The 22,413-nt window shown below is 47.6% G+C and overlaps 6 protein-coding genes across 6 annotated transcripts; 3 read left to right on the top strand and 3 right to left on the bottom strand.

The window, feature by feature from the left end:
• Positions 1–4,199: 4,199 nt before the first annotated feature.
• LCP9604111_7533 (uncharacterized protein) lies at positions 4,200–8,750 on the top strand (the record flags this gene model as incomplete). The annotated part of the gene is made up of 6 exons (XM_039075576.1): positions 4,200–4,224; positions 5,176–5,746; positions 5,800–5,876; positions 5,928–5,987; positions 6,953–7,805; positions 7,877–8,750. The coding sequence occupies 6 exons, from the start codon at positions 4,200–4,202 to the stop codon at positions 8,748–8,750; spliced, it is 2,460 nt and encodes an 819-aa protein (XP_038926399.1).
• Positions 8,751–9,970: 1,220 nt separating this feature from the next.
• Positions 9,971–10,794, bottom strand: LCP9604111_7532 (uncharacterized protein; the record flags this gene model as incomplete). Its single annotated transcript, XM_039075575.1, has 2 exons — positions 9,971–10,398; positions 10,464–10,794. The coding sequence occupies 2 exons, from the start codon at positions 10,792–10,794 to the stop codon at positions 9,971–9,973; spliced, it is 759 nt and encodes a 252-aa protein (XP_038926398.1).
• Positions 10,795–11,565: 771 nt separating this feature from the next.
• On the top strand, positions 11,566–15,599 carry LCP9604111_7531 (CAZyme family AA3; the record flags this gene model as incomplete). The annotated part of the gene is made up of 9 exons (XM_039075574.1): positions 11,566–11,746; positions 11,796–11,957; positions 12,030–12,146; positions 12,195–12,610; positions 12,673–12,805; positions 12,859–13,353; positions 13,403–13,576; positions 13,626–13,946; positions 14,002–15,599. 9 exons carry the CDS (start codon positions 11,566–11,568, stop codon positions 15,597–15,599), a joined length of 3,597 nt encoding a protein of 1,198 aa, XP_038926397.1.
• A 1,636-nt stretch (positions 15,600–17,235) lies between these two features.
• Positions 17,236–18,350, top strand: LCP9604111_7530 (SET domain-containing protein; the record flags this gene model as incomplete). Its single annotated transcript, XM_039075573.1, has 2 exons — positions 17,236–18,060; positions 18,120–18,350. The coding sequence occupies 2 exons, from the start codon at positions 17,236–17,238 to the stop codon at positions 18,348–18,350; spliced, it is 1,056 nt and encodes a 351-aa protein (XP_038926396.1).
• Positions 18,351–18,609: 259 nt separating this feature from the next.
• mog1 (Ran GTPase-binding protein MOG1) lies at positions 18,610–19,468 on the bottom strand (the record flags this gene model as incomplete). The annotated part of the gene is made up of 2 exons (XM_039075571.1): positions 18,610–19,276; positions 19,392–19,468. 2 exons carry the CDS (start codon positions 19,466–19,468, stop codon positions 18,610–18,612), a joined length of 744 nt encoding a protein of 247 aa, XP_038926395.1.
• Positions 19,469–19,953: 485 nt separating this feature from the next.
• On the bottom strand, positions 19,954–21,757 carry LCP9604111_7528 (NYN domain-containing protein; the record flags this gene model as incomplete). The annotated part of the gene is made up of 2 exons (XM_039075570.1): positions 19,954–20,571; positions 20,624–21,757. The coding sequence occupies 2 exons, from the start codon at positions 21,755–21,757 to the stop codon at positions 19,954–19,956; spliced, it is 1,752 nt and encodes a 583-aa protein (XP_038926394.1).
• Between the last annotated feature and the right edge of the window lie 656 nt (positions 21,758–22,413).

Here is a 22,413-nt window from a genome sequence, read left to right as displayed (position 1 = left end):
AGCGCAGGAAAGAAATGCGTTATCTTGAGTACCCAAGCGAAGGTGTCGAACGAGTCTCAGACTCCGTAACGAATGGCAGGTGAGAGTTTCACGCAAAGGAAGGTGCAATGGGAACGTTTGAAGAGCAAAGCAACCTCCCTCCTATCCTTCAAAAAGAAAGAACAAGAAAGATAGCAAATTAGAAGGAAAGATGGAAACAAAAAGCGAATGGAAGGGGGTTGGAAAGGGAAGACCAGAAAATGCTTGTTATTTTTGGGTCGGGGGGGAACTGGCTCCGTCTCCAGAGTAATTTACCGTCATCTTACAGCTATAAAGGGTACGTGTCAGAGTTGCAGGTACTGGATACCTGCTCCCAGTATGGTTAGCCCCTATTTGTCCCAGGTACTGTCAACCCCCCCCTTTGTTTACCGTACGTGGCGCATTAAGTTCAGCCTATTGGCGCTCCCAGGTATTTTGTATTCACCAAACGCCTTTCCCTTTCTCTCTCTCTGTGTCTCTCGCTGATCGACCATTTGTGAATTACCGATATCGTCCGTCTGTAATTACGCTGTTGTTTTTTCCCCGATCACTTTTCACCTTTCCCCAATCTCCCCTCTCACCATCCAATGACAATCTCCCATGGACACTCGGAATCCAAGGGAGTCTCGACGGCCCCTGAAACTTGCCCCACCGCGACCCAGCCAGCATGTAATCCGGTAACAAATAATGTGGCCGGAAGCTATTTTCAGAGATACCTGGTGTTGTTCCAAAAATGGCCTTGATTCGTCGACTCTGCTATGGTGACTATACTTGGTATGTAGGGATGGCGTTGCACCGGCAATTTCCATTCCTACTATGTAGAGGGCGTCCATTTTCAGACTTGCCTCTCACAGTGTTCGCCACAATGTACGGGCTGCGTACTGCGTACATATTGTACCTAGGTACGGGTACGTACACTTATCTATCTGCTTATGTGGCGAGTCAGTGCCTCTGGAATTTGTGACCAGTAGCAACTAAGGACCATACAAGTGAACTAGTAATTTGCATATTTTACATTCCGTTTATTATTATCTCCTGATGTTCTTCAATCTGATTCGAAGCTCAAATAAAATTAATATCAGCTTGAGCTCTGACCCGTGGCCTTCGTGTCCTCAGCTGCCGTTCCATGGATCCCCCGCGACAAGAACCACCTTTGCTACCAGACTGCTTATTGTATATCTTCTGTTGTTGAATCTGGATCTTCTATTCAAATTGCTGCTTTCATAACTAGTGAATCTTTTTTTTATGTTGTGGTGTTTGCTGATTTGCCACCGCAATACAAGTTGTCTCAAATCTGGTCGATCAGTCCCATGTGTATTACATTTGACTTTCCACTGCCGGTTATTCTGTGGCTGGCAAGCCCATACATGTACTCCCCCGTACGGAGGCCATAGTGGATGTTATCGGTGGATCCTGTACCACGAGAAAACCTGGCAGTACAGCCTTTGCTAGCCTTGTTTGATCTTCCACCACTCGCTAAATAACGTTTGAAAACTCAATCGTCATTGACTATATTTATCTTTTTAGTCTTCCAAGGTTATCGATGCATTAGCCTCTGTGCAATCTAGATAGTCTGTCACAGATACATCAATATAACACAGCTGTGTACTGTATATAGATGTACCAATACACCTGAGACTCTATGCATACCGCTGTATCTTAGAACTGGTATTCCAAGATCTCCACCGTTAGACTCGGGATTTCATCTTGTCCACACAAGTGGATCACCGATTCCTTTTTCTTAATGATTCTTTCAAGCCTCGACCCAGAAGTCTACTCCATAAAATATTGTACTCCATCCTCCGTATGTTAGTTGTACGCAATACCAACGCCACTGCACAAGCAAGCCAATGCTTATCGGGTATGCCGTAGCACATATATACTCGCAGACTGCAGTATTACTTTGAGTACTTGTACCTTGTACACTTTCATATTAGTGGAGGCAGGTACAGGAACGACACATCAGCTGCATAAGCACCGATCTTCGACATCTGATCTTCGTTTTCCCCTGTGGGTTTTCGCTATCTATCCACTTACCGTGGCCTTTATTGACCCTATAATCAATTACACTCTCAAGAAGCCGATAGCGATTGGATTGCACTCCTATATAATAAGCACCAAAAATAATCTTCGGCGAAATCGGTCTTAAAGGGCCTAGTCAGCGATCATTAGCCGGTAGGCGTGCCCTAGTGTCGCACATTTATTGTACTGATTGTGGCGTATTGACCCGTCACCTTTCAATACTGTGTACACTACACTAGCACGACAGCGCTTCAATGTGGCTAAATATAAGCAAATGATTCAGGGTTATTTATCGTACCCCTATTAATTAGAAAATAGTTTACTTGGACCTACGGAGTACATAGGGGAGCCATGGCATTGGCCTTTCTAGAACCATACAAGCGCTTCCATGATTATTTTTGGCTCTGGCCCCTGAATAGGGCGTTTTATATTCAATGTTCGCACTGGCTCCCCGTGAAAGGGTTTCGATCTCTACAGTAGATCCATTGATTTATAAGGCACCTCTAATGATTATCATAGTTATACATAGGAGTCGAGTTGACCGCACCTTGAGCACTGATTCAATTTATAATTAGGGGGCTGTGACCCGGGCCCCTCTGCGCCGTTATCCTCCACCGCCGTCTGCGTCATGACCAGGAGCCAATCACAGCCCCTATTTTTGAGGCCGTAGTTGTGTCCATATATGGAGTCCTCCGTACAGGTACAACAGTACTGGATAATTTCTGTTGAAAAGCTTGCCGCACCACATGACTTGTACAACAACGTCTATGCACGAAATGGAGTACGGAATACGGAGTTTTGAATTAGTATGTACTATTGTAGCCAATCGAATGCCATGGGAGTTCAAACAAGCAATCAGGATTCCCGCCTTTCACATAAAGAACTTAACATATGACTACAGGGTATACTTTTGCCCCTAGCAGGTATTACATTGTAGTACGGTGTTATGGCTTTATGGCATGGTTTATGCTATCTCCGCCAGTCCTCGAATATGGTTGTGCAATCTCGCTCACGATATATATACAACTAGAAGTACTTAGATCAAAAATTTCAAAAAGCAACAACATCACTTTATGCTGTATCCCTGATAGTGAGACATGTCTATCAAGCGCCAATTATTGCTCAAATATTGTCTTATCTCAGTGTTTGATTCAACATTCAAATTTGTGTCTGTTGCGGCGTTTTCGCTCGCAATCGCATGATATGAGCACGTAGAGTGGCACTCAACAATGTGTGCTAGTACAGCGTGTACCTATTACTTCGTCTCTTACTTTTAGTATACTCTCTTTCATAGTGTAGTTCTACAATATATTCCTTAAGGCTAGCAGAACAAATCAACCCGAGGACTCCAGATGGTCATCTCCCATATGGAGAGCTCTCTCTCTGTAAATCATTTATTTCCTCTATTTTTAATATCCAAGCCACATTATTTGCACTAGCCTTCTATCGAAGCCATCTCGCACCGAATAATCTAAACAAATAACCGATTACTACCCATCTCCAGCCGAAGTAGAGCCAGGAATGTTCACCAGTGATGTCAATCTACAAATGCGAACAACTGGCACATCCTCTCACCAATCGGAGGCTATATCCGATCAGATTGCAACGAGTCAGGCATATCCACTATGTGCTGGGATGCAAGGGGCCGCCGATCTCTATCGGCAGAGCGATGGAATGGCTGGTCAACGTCCATCTGCCCGTGTCGATCCAGGTCCGTCCAGCCGTCCAGGAGCCCAACCTCAGTTGCAAGCCATGCGGTATAATGTGGCTTCTCCGTTTGCGATCCGCATGCTCCGGAAGTACATCCATTCCGTGTAGAACATCATGTACCTGTAGCAAGGAGGCCGGCTTGATAGTACCTGAGACCTTTGAAGACTTATGCACGTCTGGTCTTCGGGTTCTCGTCGTGCTGGTTATGATTGGACGTCATAGAGCTGCAGTTGGCTTGGTTTTGGTCCGCTCTCCCTTCTATGGTTTTATTGTTCGGTCGGCGGTTTTGGCTTTGGGACTGGGTTTCACCCATCTAGGATCATTAGTTGACGCTTATTAGTCCTTGTATGTTATATGTAAATAGGCTATAATAACCATGGCTACCTTATTATCAGATTTATTAATTCTCAATGTAGACAGGAGGCATATCTTTCTACATTATAGATTCTATGTGGAAGTACAGCTTCATCCATTGTATGTTTGAGTTATGGTTGCCATACTTGATCTCATTATACATAACGTATATTAGATCAGTATATACAGTCATATAAATAGACTTTGTCTTGGTGTTTTTGCCGTCGATGTAGTTATATATTTCGTCATGGTTGCATCCGATATATAATCAACCACAACTTCTAAGGTTAACAACCATCAAACTTTTCTTTCCCTAAAGAATATTGGAGCCTTGTATGGAGTAGTGTTGTGGATGACACGACAAATACGGTAGGAGTACCATAATGCCATATTAATGAACTAATGCACTACACACTCGGAGATGGTGTAGATACGTACCATATTTCCCCTACGAGGTGGGCTTTTCTATTCTAAGTGCCTAATGAGACCTACTAAGTAGATTACAGTCCGGGCTACTTATTGGGTAAATCTAACTGCGCAACTAGCTGCAGGCCATTTTTAATGGTTAAACCTTCCTCGCATGGTATTCTGTCTAGTTGACCGAGCGCGCTTCTTAACGCTCCTCTCATTTGCCATGCGTAGATTCATGTTCTCCTGTACAAGCAATGCAGTGTTGTATAACGATTCGCAGTGGAGGTATAATATCGATGTATACGGAATACGGAGTAGATTCGGTCGAATTAGGGCGTAAGGTAGCTACCGTGGCCATCAAATTCGTATGTGGAATAAAGTGCTTTTGTAGCCAACGTAGGCTAATCTCACCGGTAGTCCAGCCATTATTTGACACTTCCTTGGAGAGTACAAGAAGAATTGGAATAACCATTGCGGACTGCTTGCTTATTATTAGGCTGTTGTGGGTGCCAAAACCCTAACACCCAGTCTACCAGAGCTCGAGGAGGTCTACGCCTTGCATTTCCCATCAACAACTGTCGTTTCCTTCACTCTCGTTCAAACACCAGCTGTACTGGCCTTTCATTGACCAAAAATACGTCTTCATCCATCGTTGCAAAGCTTATCAAGTCAGCTTGGACAATCCCGAAACCGCCGAGCTCCTGTGCGGCCTCGACGGCACGGCCATCACTCTCGATCCACCATCCGAGCCGCCTCTCCACCTGCCCCGCCAGACCTGGGTGATCGATAAGACGCTCTCTGAACGGTCTGAATGGATGATGCAGCAAGACGTTGACGATGGCCTTGGACTTCCGTACGCAGCTGCTAAGTTTCTCTGCCACCCCAAAGGAAATCCTAGCAAGAAAGCTTTTATGCGGATTTATTTTCAAATTCCAGTCATTGGCACTCAATATCAGAGCCCTCAAATTCGACAAAAGCAGGCTGCTAAGCCACAACCGCACGTTGAGTTGACGACCTTGAAAGTGCTCAATAAATATGGATGCAATGTTGTCCCTGACCTCCTTGCTTACCAAGAGAGAGAGCAAGGCGAAGATAGTATCGTTCCGGAGGGCTATATCACTTATTTGGTCTGGGACAAAGTTCCCAGGGAGTCTCTCAGGGAAGGAGAATTCTGGGGGCTAGAAATTGAGTCGCGCCGAGAGATCCGCGATAAATTTTGTCAAGCCTTTCCGTAAGTCTAAAGAACTCTCTGCCTGGCGTGCTTTCAATTGACATGAAAATTAGAAAGCTGAAGAAGCACGGTTACCTACCGTGTATGTCAACTATGTCGAAGATCATCTATGAAAGGCCACCGGGAATATGTACGCTTTATCCGTTGTTGAATGGAGAGCACTATAAGCTGACAGAATTAGGCATTTCTCGGGGTTTTCACGCGCAGGCCGTACTGATGCAAACGAAGAGTGGCATGACAAGTACTACGTTCTGTTTCGTTTGGCTAAGCCATCTCCGAAGACGGACTGAGTCAAGGATCTAACTGGATGGACGGACTTGGTGAACAGCGAAGCACACTCAATGTACCCTGGAAGAAAATATCCGTCGAAAGTTCTTCTATTATTCGCGTGAATCTTCAAATCCGTATGGAAGAATTACAATCATCATAGTAATGGAGAATCCGGAAGTCACATATGTATCGAAATGAACAAGTGTGAAGATCGATTCATAGCGAAGGCGATGTAGTTCCTACTTTGCAACATTTGTTGTAGGAGACTAGAGTACATTTTAATAGGCTACCGCGGCGATTGTAGTAACTGTTGACTGAACACCGGTGAAAGCAAAACGCACCACCTGCTCAACACGCCTTTGTTTGTTGGCAATGTTTCCTTGCTGTTGCGGCTCTAGCAGAGGCGCAGGGGCCTGTCTACAACACAACACCAAAGTCCCAATGGGTTATGCGAATGTGATATAGCGACTATCGGATCAGTGCCATGTTCAGCCTCCGACAAATAGGAAAGGATCTAGGTTTCCCGATTTGCCAAGAGTTGGGGCCTGGCTGGGTACATACGTTGCCGTGCCAACGAATTCGTTGACAGCTGAACAGACATGACACCAACAACGAAAAACACCGGGGTCTCCGGCACTGACCTGGTCAGCGCAAACACAGTTCAACTAATTTAGAGAAATCATCATCATCGCCATTAGCACCTATAGGATATCATTAACCGATTAACACCACGAAGATTGTGCCATCAGAACAACATCGCGATCATGGCAAGGGTCAATACAGCCAATCCTCTAGTCAAAAACACGCCATACAATGAGACTGTCCCACGCACAGGGAAATCTCACAACAGTTCACCACCTGGAGAGCCATGTCTCAATCTTGGGAACAAAGTCAAACACAATATGCCCACCAAGCCGCAAAAATCGCAACGGCAAGCAAAGAGTTCAAGTGGATCATTCGATATATTCCCCGACAGCGACTCAGCATCGGAAAGTGAATCTGGACAGCACAAGTCTACCGAAAAGCAGCAAAAGCACAGAACACTAGGGCTCGCACGTGTGAACTCGTTACTCCTACCAGCAAAGCGGAGACCACGCCCCGCCATCCGAAGAGAGACTGAAGATTACGACAAAGAGAACGATGTGGCAGGATACACCACAGATGGACATCGCACTCCAGATTTAACGCCAACAAGGCCGATTGCCACACAGGCTCCCACAAGAAGCAGAGTGAATTATTTCGTTGCGACACAGCCCGTGATTGACCGCCAAGAGGAACAAGAGGAGCCAGGATTCAGCTTTGAAGAAGAAGATAGCTCTGACTCACTAGACGGGTTCATTGTCAGTGACAATGAAGAGCTTAGCTCCTTTGAGACATCGGATTCCGAGACAGCCGACATAGAAGCCGAACCTAGCCCGGTTCCATCGCCTGTGAGGTCGCCAAGAAAAAGACTCATGCGTGGAAGACGACCTATATCAGAAGCAGAATCCAACACCACTGCAGATGAGGAACCATCAATGGAAATGACCAAGTTGGTGAAAGAGACGGACCGATCAACTGAGAAACCAAAGGCAGTCATCTCAACGCCTGAATACTGCACACCGAATCCTGCAACCAGTTCCAAATCTTCATCCCCTATCCGTAGGGCAGGAATACCTAAGCATGTTGATTCATGCTCTCCACCTCATTTCGGCCTGCACAACTCTAGCGACCTCATCAAACACCTCGAGGAGCTTGACCTGAACAGTGACAATGAGTCTACAACACAGACGCAGCCAGAACAGTGCAAGTAAGTTCTATGTGGGCATTCATGTGCACTCATAGTCTGGCAGCGGCCAACATACTAACTACATCTCACAGCTCAGAGTCAGAGGATGAATTACCATCGAAGCCCTACCTAAGCCATACAAAGCTACCACCTGTGACACCGTCACGAGCGAAGCCTCACCTTTCTCTCACTCGCTCTATCATATCAATTGACAGGTCGCCCGGCATGGGTACTCCCACCACCATCAAGGCCCAGAAAAAGGCCGAGGCAGCGCGGAAACGCGAGATCCGAGCCCAAGTAGCCGAATTCAACCAAAAGAAGATCGGCTTTGCCGAAGAGTTCCTCCGGCACCTTGACAGTGCCTCCAATGACCAGATTACTCGCATGACCGAGCAAACCGGCGGCATCAAAATCATCTGGACAAAGAATTTCCGAAACACCGCCGGCCGGGCAACCGTCCGTTCAGAAAGGTTCCTGAAAGGAGCATCCGGCGTGGAAGACCCCGAGAAACGGCGTTATTATGCCACCATTGAGCTCTCCGAGAAAGTCCTGGACAGCGAGGACAAGATCCTCTGCACCATGACACACGAATACTGCCACCTCCTCGATATCATGGTCACTGAAAACCGGACAAAGGGCACGGCGCAGCACGGCGCCAGCTTCAAGCAATGGGGCGCCCGATGTGTCCGCGCACTGGAAGGCCACCCTATCTACGGGGGCCGGGTTGAGGTCACGACCAAACACACCTACGAGATCAACCACAAATACATATGGGCTTGTAAGGTCCAGGGCTGTGGGTTCACAGTCGGGCGACACTCGAAGAGCGTTGACCCCAAGCGTCACTTCTGCGGCCGTTGCCGGGGCGGTCTTGAGCAGATCAAGCCGGTGCCGAGGGCTGTAGCGCCGAAGAGGCCTATTGTTAAGGCGCCAGTTGAGGAGAAGGATATTGTGGTTATTGATCCTTGATATCTAACCCGTTTATGCTTGTAAATAGTTGGGTATGCCCAGTGGCAGTGGGATTGTCAATGAGCCCAATTTAATGAACATATGAATGTCTACCTATGTCAATTATTTTTCTAGGATATCAGGTCTAAGTATATTATGTATATATGATATTGGGAGAAGAAGATGTGCTTCATTGTAGTAAAGTCGGGAATAGCAAGGTGCGATGTCTATAGTCAAAAATGCCCTGCTGGCGAGCCTATTCGATAGAAATGTCACAGGCCTCAGTATTCACGGAGGCAAGTAGTATCTTGACCGGATTCCATCACGCAGTTGGTAACGGTACTCCCACTCCACAGCAGTGTCATCGGAGCTATCTGTATTCTTTCTTTCGAGCACGGAAGTTTCCCGATCTCGGCAAATGTCTGCTTCGTTTCCTGTTCAAGCAGGCCAACCACCAAAATAGGCAGCACAGTCTTTGCGCTCCCTCTCATCCTCCGCATTTCCCCCATGAGTCTTATATAGTCATTCAAATATAAATAACATCCAGTATATGCACCATCCATCAGACTTCATAATAGCCTGCACCCAGGTGGCACTCTCTCCGATAGGGCTACCTAGTTCACTGAACATATCTTGCAGTTCCTCAATCGTGATATTAGGCCGGTCTATCTGCCAATTGACATAGAAACCCGCACTCTTGGCCGCCTGCCGCCGCTACATGGTATTGAATACCACATAGCGGAATCGTAGATGCTGTGCAAAGCGGCCGCTCTCGTGTTTCATAAGGTAAGGTGTAGTATATCGTCACTCTATCGCACGGCTCTCAAGCGAGGTGTCACGAACTCAGCTGCCCCACGTGGAAAGAGAGTAGGGAATGCGAGCGATAATAAGGGCTCGGTATCGTTGAAATCGACCATGGGGTATTCCGGAAAGGGGGCATGGTCAAGAAGGCATTATGGCCCGCTACCATCTTCCGGATAGTATCAATCTCGGCCGGCGGATCTACGAAGACACGAAAAAAGATACTAAAATTTATTGCTTGGTCGTTGAAATAACATCACATCAGAAGCAGGAAGGAAAAATGAAGAGAGACTTGCGGTAGACCTAATACCTGGTGGTGAGCTAAAAACCAATCACATTTAACAAACACTGTCTCTGGGTGATATTTCGACGCCGTTTATCTTGTGCAGAAAAGAGATCAATAAAAGCCAGAACAATAAGACTCTGCCTTTCTCAACATCTCAAACTCCCAGGGCCGCAGTGTAGTAGGCCCACGTATCCCAAGTGCTGGTATACTGACATAAAATCATTGGCAAATATTTTTTAGACCATTCCTGAGTGTCAGCAGTATACTGCGCCTTTCTGGCCTCCCAGTATATAGGTAGCCAGCCAGACTGTTCCCAGTCGACGACTGCAAGAACACGATAGGGTTCAGAGCGTGTTATCAAAATGTTGCTTCGGTGGAGATCGCTATGCGTAAATTTAATTTCACTGTCATCAGGCAGGTCCTGACGGAACGGTTCGATTGGGACAATATATGGATCTGGCATTGGTCTTCGATGTAGGAAAGTGAACCAGTCATGGAATTCCCGGACGGTATTGAACGGTCCTGCTTCGGGCGACTCGACTTCGAATACTCTATCATATAGATGATCTTGTGCAATATCACCTAAATGTGGAGAAAGAGTTATGGATGCAGTTTAGGAAATAAAGAGGCCGTTAAGAGCATCGTACCCACGAATGACTCTCCTGGCTTCTGTTGAAGGCGGCGAATGTGGTTGACGATTGTCCGGAGCTCATAACAGATCGAAACGCGGTTATCAGGTCCCAGATTATCCCACACTTGCTCCAGAGTCTGCCCCTGTAAATACTCCATATAAAGGAAAGTTTCACCGCCATCCTCCCGCCACCCGTATATCTCCGGAATCGGGATATCATCTTTAAGGAGCTGGCCGAGAGCATAGAGGCACTGACCCTCGGAAGTTCTCACAATGCCTCCCCATTTGACAAACAGCCCCAGATCCTCGAATATCACAGGTGGTGTTCGGTAATTAAAGCCAGTCATCGAGAAGGTTTTTCTATTATCTGGACAGACTTCTGCGAGATGTTGAGCTTTGGCCTGCAAGCGAACTTCTTCCGGTGAGGGTAACTTGGTGAATTTTCTGAAGAATTGGGAATCTTTGACGTCAAAATTGGGAGATTTTGGTATCATCGAAGGCGTCAATTGTACGCGTTCGAGTACCCCACATTCTGAATCGTCTGGTAGCATATTTTTAGGTCGATAGCTAAGGAAGGTGGAATCAGCTGGTGCCTTGGTGTTTGAAGTCACCGAGCATATGCATGGAGGGGTCATTAGTTCTGGTTTGCATTGTTTACATTAATGCCTTGTAGAAGTGGAGGGCTGCACGTGATAGGACTAGCGATGCAGACTACTCACCCCTAGGCTAACTAGTTACTCAGTGAGCACGTATTCGATAAGCACTTGTCCGGATCTACAATCAGGATTACCTCTTTGGAGTTGGAAATAATGTCATATCATGTGAATTTTGAATTGGGCTTCATGCTAACTTGCTTGTCAACACGAGATTACCCCGGACTAAGAATAACTCGACAAATATAGCCAATAGGCGTTGTCCAGCTCAGGGCTCATCCATGCCTATTTCGGATGCGACAATTTCTACTTGTCCGCGTTATCGTGCAAAATACGTGTCAATCCTTACTCTTCGAATCCTAGTGCTTATGTGCTTATATCGGCCTAATCATCCCAAAAACGTATATGTCGGTTTCTTGTTTTCTGTGTCTCTAAGGATTCATTTTCCACTCAAAGCGAGAGACAATGTCAAATTTCACAGACAGGACGGACAAGTACCCGAACCTGAGTCGTCCGTTCAGATCAATGAGGCCGGAATATGATGTCGTGGTAATAGGATCTGGCTATGGTGCTGGAGTAGCGGCAAGTCGAATGGCCCGAGCAGGGAAGAGCGTCGCAGTGCTAGAGCTTGGCTGGGAAAGAAGATGTACGGATCGAGAGCGTCAAGCAAATACCATCGCTAACATTCCCATAAGCCGGTTCATTTCCACAAACGTTCTCTCAATGTCTGAAGAACACGAGCATCTCGGGGAGTTCTGTAAAGGGCTCCTTCATTTCAAAGTGGCTGTCGCCTGGAGACCCCACGCGGCTTTTCCAAGTATTCTTAGGCGATGGACAGCATTCGTTTGCTGCTCATGGTATGTGATACTCAACATCTCCCTAGAATTGATGATTAGGGAAACCTGACAGCCTTTTTCTATATTGCATAGGACTTGGAGGATCTTCATTGATCAATGCCGGGGTTTTCCTGAAAGCGGATAGGAGAACATTGCAGATGAGTCCATGGCCGTCAGAGATCAGGGACCAGCCATCTGCGCTCGACGAACGTGAGTTTTATATGCATGGTGGAGAACATTTCATAATAACCAATGCAGACTACGCACGCGCCGAAACAATGCTACAGCCTTCCACATACCCGGATGATTTAAGCCCAAACAAACTCAAGCATCTCCAAGAAGAGTTGAGATGGCTAGGAAAGAGGAATAATTTCTATCGAGTACCGTTGACTATATTTTTCCACAATGGCTGCAACAATGCAGGTGTCCCTATGCAGGCAAACAGACAATCAGGCCATGAGTGCACTGGTCTCAACGATGGGTCAAAGAACTCGGTGGCGACAACATATCTTGCAGATGCCTGGAATTGGGGAGCTGAGATATTCTGCGGATGCGAAGTTCGATTTGTAGAAAATATGGACGGAGGAGGCTACACTATACACTTTGCTTGGCATGGAAGTGGGAGGTCGGTGTTTGCGGATCATTTCAAGGAACAACTCTTTTGGGTCAAAGCAGTAAGTATCGAATTCACTTCGGAAGTGGACATATCAACTCACTCTTTCTACTTCAATCACAGAAGGAGTTCTGTTTTCTTGGGGCTGGCGCTCTAGGAACTACTGAAGTCTTGCTTCGGTCAAAGCAGCACGGCCTCCATATGTCACCGCTTGTTGGAAGGAATCTCTCTGGAAATGGGGACTTTTTGATATTTGGTACGTACTTCCCCAGAATATCAGTCCGAGCACATTTGATTTACAGATTCAAGGTTACAACGGATATGCTAATATCAACGGGATCGCCGGTGAATCCTCGCGTGCTCCCCCTGGAACAACAGTCACTGCTGTTATTGATAACCGAGTCGTTGATCCTCTGGACAATCCTCTTTCTGGATATGTTATCCAAGATGGTTGCATTCCTGCGATGTTCAACCCGGTAATCCAAATCATGCTCACCCTGCAAACTATGAAGAGCCAGGCGCTGTGTTGTCTTTGGAACCCTCGCCAAGAAGCTAAGAAGACCCTTGCCTCTCTCAAGTCTCTGCTATTCGGTCCGTATGCATACAATGGAGCTCTTCAGCGGACTTCAACTTATCTGGTGATGTCTCATGACAGCAACGAGATAACTTTGATCTTGAAGGATGATCGATTGTACCTCCGGGGACCGGGAGAAGGGCGATCTGAGCATTTCAAATGGATAAAGAACCTTTTCAATGAGAGTTTTGCTCGCACAGGCTCAAGGATGGGGTTTTCCTATTTTTACGGTAACAATCGATAAAAGCCATAACAAAGCTGCGCTAAACATAGCCAAAGGTCGTCACCAGGAGGAAACCACAGTCCATCTCCTTGGAGGAGCCAACATGAGCAACGATGGAACAGGGCATGGGGGTGTGACAAATCATCTAGGAGAGGTTTTCAGTGGCTCTAATGGTGAAGTATACAAAGGCCTCGTGTGCTGTGATGCATCTATCATCCCGACAGCCCTGGGTATGTTGCAAGTAAAAATTTATGGCTTACTATGTGCTGATTCTGATAGGCGTGAACCCACTCGGCACAATATCAGCCCTCTCCGAGCGATCCGTCAGTTTGATTACCGAGAGATCTGGATTATCAATTGATATTGAGACTGAAAATCAGACTTTAAACGCCTACTGCAAGCCTAGTATATCGTGCGATTTCCAAGACCATCAAGACAGTACCGAGAAAACATCGCAGTCGATAGGATGGAAATTCACAGAGACTATGCATGGGCACATCAGCATGCGGTCGGATAACGGAAGTTTTGCGCTTTCTGAGAGGGTAGGAAAAGGCTCATCTTGCGCGATGCGGATGTTTCTTACGATCGAAATCTGCCGAGGTGAGAAACCGAGAGTCGAGAGAGCACTCTGGCAGTAGAATGCTCACATGTACAGATTCACAATACCAAGGAATATGCACCGGGACGATTTCTTGTTACGCATTATCTAGAGCCACGCTCAAGATTGTCGAAGGAACGGTAGACTTTTTCACGCCAATAGAGGAGAATGCCGAATCATCAGCTATATCATATCACCTGAAGCTGCTATCGGTAGAGGGCATAGAGTACCGCCTGAAAGGCCACAAGCTGATCAACACAAACATAGCCTTTTCCGCCAGAAAGACCTGGGAAGCGACAACTACGGTGAATGTCAATATCACTCGACTGGACGGGACAACTATTGGAGCAGGGGCCCTTCATATCTCATTGCTAGACTTCCAAAAGCAGATGCGGACATTTCGGACGACAAAAGACTTCCAGATCAGTCTTATCTTGGCCTTGGTGTGGTTTTTGGTTTCTTTTATTTACCACATCAGTTTGTTCTTCGTTCGCCCTTTCGTCCGCATGCGCTTCCCTCAGATCTCAACTAAAGGCACCGATGTAAAACAACCACCTTCTACCTCGTGCAATGTCACCGCAAGCGATGGCGTACAGATACATCTTGATATATATGACCCACTCCCCGCACAAAAGACAGACGAGCCAGGACCTAACTGCAATCTTGCACCAGTCCTACTTCTACCCGGAGTCACTGGGATCGGCGCGATGCACAATTTGTATTCACTGCCATTTTTGCGCTGCAACATGGTTGAGTATCTCACACAGCGTGGACACCGATGCTACGCACTCACCCCTCGCTGGGGCTGTGATCCCGCGGTTGCGCAGAAAAGCACAGTCTTCGACTGCCGTCTTGACGTTGCTGCTGCAATAGCATATATTCGCGACAAAGAGCGACAGAAGCCCTATGTGGTAGCCCATTGCCAAGGCTCGGTGGCTCTCTGCATGGGCCTGCTGGATGGAACCATCCAAAGTAGCCAACTTCTCGGCGTTACTGCCAACTCAGTCTTCATGAATCAGGTCTTTGGGTACTGGAACTCCCTCAAGGGGAGAACGACTCTGCTGATCCAGTTCTACGAATTACTGGCTGGGAATTACTTCCCGATTGTCAGCAGTGCTAAGAGTGTTCTTCTCCAACGATTACTCGATACGCTCCTTCGTCTCTATCCTGTTGGACACACGCGGGACATCTGCACATCTACAGCGTGTCACCGGACATCTTTTGCTTTTGGGCTACTATGGAATCACGAGAACCTTGATATGAGTCTGCATGACAATGTTCACCAATTTTTCGCGGGGACACATACGAAGCTTATGAAACACGTGGTTCGCATGGGAACTCGGGGGATTTGCATGGATAATGATTCATGTCCTCTTCTGACAGATGAGAATTTGCAGCGACTGCAAGGGTTGCCGATTCTCTTTGTCTCGGGTACGGAGAACCAAGTTTTCAGTCCTGAGTCTACGCTCAAGGACTACGAGTTGCTGCGACGTCGATTCGGCGAGAGACTGTATCGCAGGTTCCTAGTCGAGGGGTATGGGCATCTTGATCCTATTGTAGGAAAGGATGCGGCCGAGGATGTATATTGGAGGATCTTTGCGCATTTGAGATGGTGCACCAAAGAGGCGGAAAGTACGAATTTGAGAGCCAAGTAACGAGATATGAGAGACAACACATCGCAAAGAACCTATATTGTGCAGGTGTTGCCTATATATTCTCTGCGAACGCGCTCGGGGCGGGCCCATATCCGCTGGGAGTTGCGAGAGAGGGGCTTGCATGCCTTGAAGTAAATTGTAGTATAAGGCAGGTAGTGCGATCAATGGCATATAGCTTAGAACTCCCAGAACATTAGGACCATATTCGAGACTCCTCTTTTAGAGCTTCATCCAGCTACGTAGACTATTTATTGGCCTTTCCCTCTTTCCCTCTTCCTCTCTTCTCCTCCTCTCACACACACCATCACAATGGAATAATCATCGCTTTACACACGTTGGACATATTGTCAAAGCAAGCGGGTTTATTACCATGTCGAACGAGGTGGCAGTGTGTGAAACAGGCCAACACAATCAACATCAAAGGACGAAGCTTTACCATTCATCCAAGTTAGCTTGAACCCTTCCTTCACACTTCCTGAAGAAAAGAGAAGAAAAAAAAGTAAAATCTTTGTAGTGCCCATGGGATAGAGGTCGGAGGCTCTGTCCTGGATATGAAAGACCTCCGCCATGTACTACAACCAATGCCCTCCACCACCATATTCAGTACATCATACTACTCTGGTGGCTGGCTCGTCCGCCCAGACATCAACCAACAGCAGCCGAACACCACAGCGGGCGCATACAATGAATCATCATCGTGGACCAACCTTGACGATGGACAACGGATGAATTAGCCTGTTGAACATATCACAAATCTTTTTCTTCTTCTTGATTATGGCCATCCCTGATGGCCTAAGCCTTTTTTTTCAATTGTTTTGGTTTTATCAGCTGCCTTTCCGCGTTGGATATGGGGTGGTGGAGGATGGGGATGGGGGCAATGCCATCGAGCTTCAGGAGTTTCAGCCAGCCGACGAGTGCTCGGCAGATATGCTGAGCCAGGCGAGGGCGTAGGGGGGGAGTTGGAAGTTTCTGATATACATGTCTATCCTTACCTTATCCTTAGTATATAGTTAGCTAGCACTGACGACGAGCTCACCCTTCTCCGCAGGGTCAGTGACTAGTCATTATCAGGTGAAGCTAAGATGAACTCAAATGTATACTACATACCTATCTTTCTAGATTATACAGCTACTACCTTTTAAACTTAGTTACAAGGGTGTCGATGTCAAGGTGGTGTTCAACACCTACCGAATCGTGGCTGTAGGTGCATTGAGATCTCACATACATGTACCTTCAACCTTTATCCTGTTTCAGTCTCAGATAGTAATTGTTGCCATACCGTACTTTCAATCTGCTGTGACATTTGATAAGGCCTTTACAGAGAAGCTAGTTATATAACATGCTACTATCATCTACGCACTACCTCATCTAAAGTGGATCAATTAAGCTACTCCGCTAAAAATACAGATCAGCCAATAAAGTCAACAAATCTATGCCCGTGTGTGGGACCCCAATCACTCGTAGTCGCTTGGATAACTTCATTGCCCTTACATCCGGGAGGCGAATCAAACGACCCACAGGCCAGGAACCAAAACCTGCGCAATAATGGACGCGCAAAAGAATTTGCCGTCGAAACCGACGTTAAACAAACCCCCAAAACAGACCTAGACATTCCCCCAAAGTACCCAACCCAACCATGTCTCAAGTCGTATATATCACCACGGAACCCTCGGACCGGATTCATGTAACAGGAATCACCCAGACGCAGCCCGATTGGATCCACCCACAGCTAATCGAAAGCACCGACGCGATCAAAGGCCGCCAATTCCGCGTCTCCGGTCCCGTCCCCAAAGGCGCCTGTCTCCTCGTCGATTCCCCGTACGCAGTCATCCCGGTCGTCGACGAACCCGCTACCAACGACAATCTCATCTGCAGCAATCCTGCATGTAATCGGCCGGCGCCTCGCCATGCCCGGAGTCCATGTCCGAATGCCTGTATCCCGGATGTGACGTGGTGCGGTAGCACATGTCGTGACGCTGATAGTCTTCGACATGGATTTGAATGTGCTTGGCTCAAACGGTATGCGGGCACTATCCGGTCAAAAAGGAGTGAATATGATTTCGGCATGCTGTGGGTCATTCTTCGGCTACTTGCTGCGCGACATTGTCAATTGCATGGACGGACAGCGCTTGGTGTCGTTGAGTCGACAAGGCATTGGAAGCATGGATGGAGTGGTATTGAGTCGCTGCGTGGTTCTGAGGATACTTGGCCTCATGACGAGGTCCGGTCTTGGTCTGTTCTTGTGAAGAAGTATCTCCGGAGTAATCCCGCTCTTCCCCATGAGATGAGTGCAGATCGTGTTCTTCATCTTATTTGTCAGGAAGAAGCAAACTCATTTGGTCTTTACCCACGCGAAACAGGCCATTTCCCCCTGCCAAATCCTCCGGTCGATAGAGGGGAGCAATATGCTGCTGCTGTTTACCCCACTGCGGCTATAGCTAATCATTCATGTCTGCCAAATGTAAGTGGAATTCTTTCCCGAGGTGTAAATGTGTGAGTGTAATGCTAAGTCACCACTAGATCATCCATAAAGCCGACGATAAAGGCCGCATGGTCTTCACCGCCTCCCGCGATATTTTTCCGGGCGAGGAATGTTGCATCTCGTACTTCGACCTAACACAATATACGGATATTACTTCGCGTCGCGAGCATCTTCGAAAATCGTTCCGTTTTGTGTGCCAATGTGAACGGTGTGTTTCTGAAGAGTCTGACGAATCAACAGAATGGACTGCAATGCCGATGGATATATGAGAGTCGCCGACTATAAAATGGCTAGATCTATAGAACTTTACTAGATAGCACTATACCACAATACAACCTTTGATTTATGTATAGATTAAAGCACTGGTGGTCCTTTAACATACAAGATAAGCTTAGAAGTCAATGTTTCATTTTTTATCTACTCGTCTCAAAGCGCAAATGGCACTTGTCTGTCCCAAAGCCCAGCTATCACAACCATATCTCCCCAAGCTCAGTCCCAATCTGCCGTCTAAATCCAAGTCCATAAGACCTAAACAAATAGACCCCAATCACAAATCTGCAATCTCCCAGTCAAAGCCCCAATAGTCTCTTCAGCAAGAACCTCCTCAACAGACAACCCATTAGGATCCCCAGTCTTATCAAACTCCTCATGAGGCACATTAAAGAAGACCAACAAATCCGTATCCTGCGCCTCAAGTCTAACAATCAAGAAATGGCACGTCAACCTCGAAACCTGCGGCAAACCATTAGAAACCTCATCCACCTGCGCGCCCAACATTCCGGCATCCGCAACACCAGCAGCAGACCCCTCAGCCGACGCAGGGATGCGTCCACCGCCGCCGCGCACCGGCGTCGTGAAGGACACAATGCCGCGATACGCCCGGACACCGGAAGGGGTAGGCGAGGAAGAAGCAAGCTGGACGTCGACGCGCGTGGGCGACTTGATCACCTGCATGGTGTCGCCTTCGTCGCAGAGATCGTGTAGGTGGTGCAGGGCGGCGGCTTGGTCGACAGTTTCTGTCGTTGCGGGTGCAGCGCTACCGCTGCCTGGGGCGGCGGTGAGTTGCTGGTTGAGCGTGGCAAAGGTGCTGAGAGCTTCGTCTTGTGGGACGCGCTGGTTGATTTCGATGATTAGGTTGGAGAGAGTGGTTGGTGAGAGCCATAGCTCTTGGTGGTCGGGGACCTCGCGGAGAGTGCTGGATTGGGTGTTAGTTTCGGGGTTCTTTTTGATTGGGATGTTCTGGGATGGTATTGGGAATGGATTGGAGTGATAAAATGGGCACTTGATGCATTGGAGAGTTGTATACTGACCTCGAATCAATCCAGCCTTGTGGCACGACGCCTCGAATGGCTCCGCCGAAGAACTCTTGCTCTGTGAATTGAGACATGGTGGATTTGATATGTTTTGATTGTAAGATGGCCAATTTTGATCTTTTTTGATCTTTTTTCTTTTCTTTCTTTTTGCAAGGACGTTCTGCTGGTTGTGCAGGAGCAAATCCAAATTCTTCGAGAGAAATTGCGGGTTTTTTCTCTGTTCCTCTTTTGCCTGAAGTTCGACAATATAGAAGAAGACAAACAATACTGGAGAGTAGCACGGATCAACAGAGACTATATAGTTCCAGAACGGAGAGTCGTTTAGGTAGACGAGCGTGCATGAGGCAACAAGTGCGGGCGGGTGTTTTCCGCCCAATGACGTCTGGCGGTTTGGCGGGGAGTTGACTCAATCCGGAGTATACGACTATGAGCTACATTAAACGACTCGAGTCACAGATTCAAGGAATTTGAGTCATTACTAACAAAGGTGTCGTGATTGCATTTAAAATTGAAATAGCAAAGTAAATCTCCGTTTAACAACGGAGTCAGGCTTCGCCATTCACTCAAACAGTTCCTCCAGGTACCGGTCTAGCTCAACCAGCTTGAACTGGTCTCCCCACCGAATGCGGAAGTCCTTCTTCCGATACGCGTTGCTAGTGCCCTGGGAAAAGCTGACAAGCTCAACATTCCAGCCGCGCTGAAGCCCGCGCTCAACCATCTTCATGAAACCGCCGGAGAACTCGGCCACTGCCGCATCCCCCGTGGCCAAAACAATCGTAGCCGGGTGGACCGTATCTAAAATGCTCTCCAGGATCTTCAGGTGTAGAATTTCGTCCACACCCTGCTCAACCCATCGCTCTCCAGAGGTGGCGACCGTTTCAGGACCGCTAGATCCACCCTGGAAGCTGGAGGCATACTTCTGCGATTTGATGGTGCGACGGGGTGTGATCGACTTCACCTTGTGCACACGTTCGAGGATGCACGCTTCGTAGCCGAGTCTCTCAGCTTCATCGACGGAGGGAAGATGGTCCGAGCCGACCAAGACCCTCTTGGCGGCCTGACGGCCGCGTTCCATGATCAATGCGAGGTTGGCGAAGGACATGTGGGCACGAGGAATCCGGGTCGAGGGAGGGATGTTCCGCGAGGCTTTCACTGAATCGTGAAATCCAACCATGATCTGAGGTGAGTTAGCTTGAGAAAATTTGGGTAGAGGGGGGACTAAAACATACGTTTGACATGTCAACAAAGACATGAATAGGACGTGAGCTAATATCATTATCGGGACGATACTCCAAAGCCAGTCCCATTTGAGACACGACTTTGGCGTAATCAGGAAAGTGGACGAGGAGTCTGCTCATCAGGGCGATTCTTCGCTCCGCGGCTGATAGCTGTCGGGTAGGCTGCACATGAGTACCTCCAAAACCAAGTCCTCGCATGGCATCGTCATTCAGTATCCAGTCATGATCGTCAAATGACGACGGTGGGGTATCATAACGGTGAGTCTTCGCTCCAGGTGTACGCACTTGAGATGGGACAAAGATAGCCAAAGATCTATCAGAAACGGAATGATCAAATACAACGCTTGTGTCCGATTCTAGCCCAGCACTTTCTTCAGAAGTGACTGGGCAATTGCGGGCGTTCCTTCCGGGTCTTTTTCTGCCTGACCGAGACTTGGATTTCGCCGTGGGTGTATCACTTGGACTACCAACTATGGCTCTGGCAATCATCTTCGGGGGTGTTCGTGGGACACCAAATTTCACATTGGCACTCGTTCCAGAAGGCTCAATAACCGAGGTCCGCTTTAAGATAGTGAATGGTGGACTCTCGAGATTGGTAGGAATACCTGTCGCGTGCGTTTCAGGCCGAGAAGAAGAATGGAAAGCGTAGCCAGTGGCGGTGTCTTTGAGGACCCGAGGATTTGGCTCATTGATGGTGCGACGGGTGTTGTATGAAACGGGAATGGATGTTTCAATGTCAAAGAGGCCAGTGAATGAGACCCTCTTCGTGGGTCTTTCCGCTAAACTAGCAAGAAATTCATCGAGCGATTCCAGCTCGGACTTGGTGGTCTTTGCGGACCCTAAAGTTGGTGTGACACTTGCAGGAGTAGCGACCTCATTGAGAAGCTCCCAAAGAGAACCGAAGTCACCAAGCTCTGGGCTACTGCGCTGGGTGATAGGATCCACACGCCTGCCATTAGTGGTGTAACGGACATCATCCTTGGCTTGTTGTTCACCAAGCGAGGAGATGGTTGATTCTTTGTGACGACCAGGTCTAGCAATGCAGCCCTCAGCGGGTGACTGCAGTAGGTCATGCACTGGAGTAAAGTCCCAATTTGAAGGGACAGGGGGATCCGACGCAGTCATTGGCAGTTAGATGAGACCGATGTAGCGGGTGTGTTAGGGTTTGGCCGATAGCAAATAAAAGCACGATAACGAAGCGATAACGACGATAACGATCAAATTGACAATCTCGTGCATGAAGAAGAACAGATCACATGGTGTGAGTCAAAATGAGAATGAGAGCGACCGAGTTGATCACAGACAGACCACTTACAGTTGATGCCCAAGCAGGTGACGGAGGCGGTGAGTCATTCTGCTAAATATCGTTGACCAATTAGAATTGGTCGCCCCTGGAAATGTGGGCCATTGTATCATGTGACTGCAAAACATGTGATAGATAATGAATAGTCCCGTGATTTATGTACATAACTTAAAATATCGTGGCAACGGCCCGAGCCATCTTTATGATGTCATTTCTAGAAAGCCTGCTGGAGCAAACCGAGCACTATCGTGTGCCACAGCCTATATGTCGTGAAAGGGCACCATCTATGGATACAGCTGGGACTTAGGAACCACGCCCATTGGAAGAGCCGCGATTTTAACTGGAGGTTGTGGTTAGTCCGGGGTCCCGGCCCAAATAGATCTGTAGAGTTATACATTGCCTAGCTTGCATCTGGTGTATATTGTAAATGAAGCCGATCATGATAGCAAACAATGAAAGTCATGTAACACTTCTTTTA

The sequence above is a fragment of the Penicillium roqueforti genome (assembly GCF_015533775.1).
Source record: "Penicillium roqueforti strain LCP96 04111 chromosome Unknown scaffold_24, whole genome shotgun sequence".
NCBI lineage: Eukaryota > Fungi > Ascomycota > Eurotiomycetes > Eurotiales > Aspergillaceae > Penicillium > Penicillium roqueforti.
The sequence above is the reverse complement of the archived record's forward strand: the minus strand, read 5'-3'. Positions and strand labels throughout refer to the sequence as shown.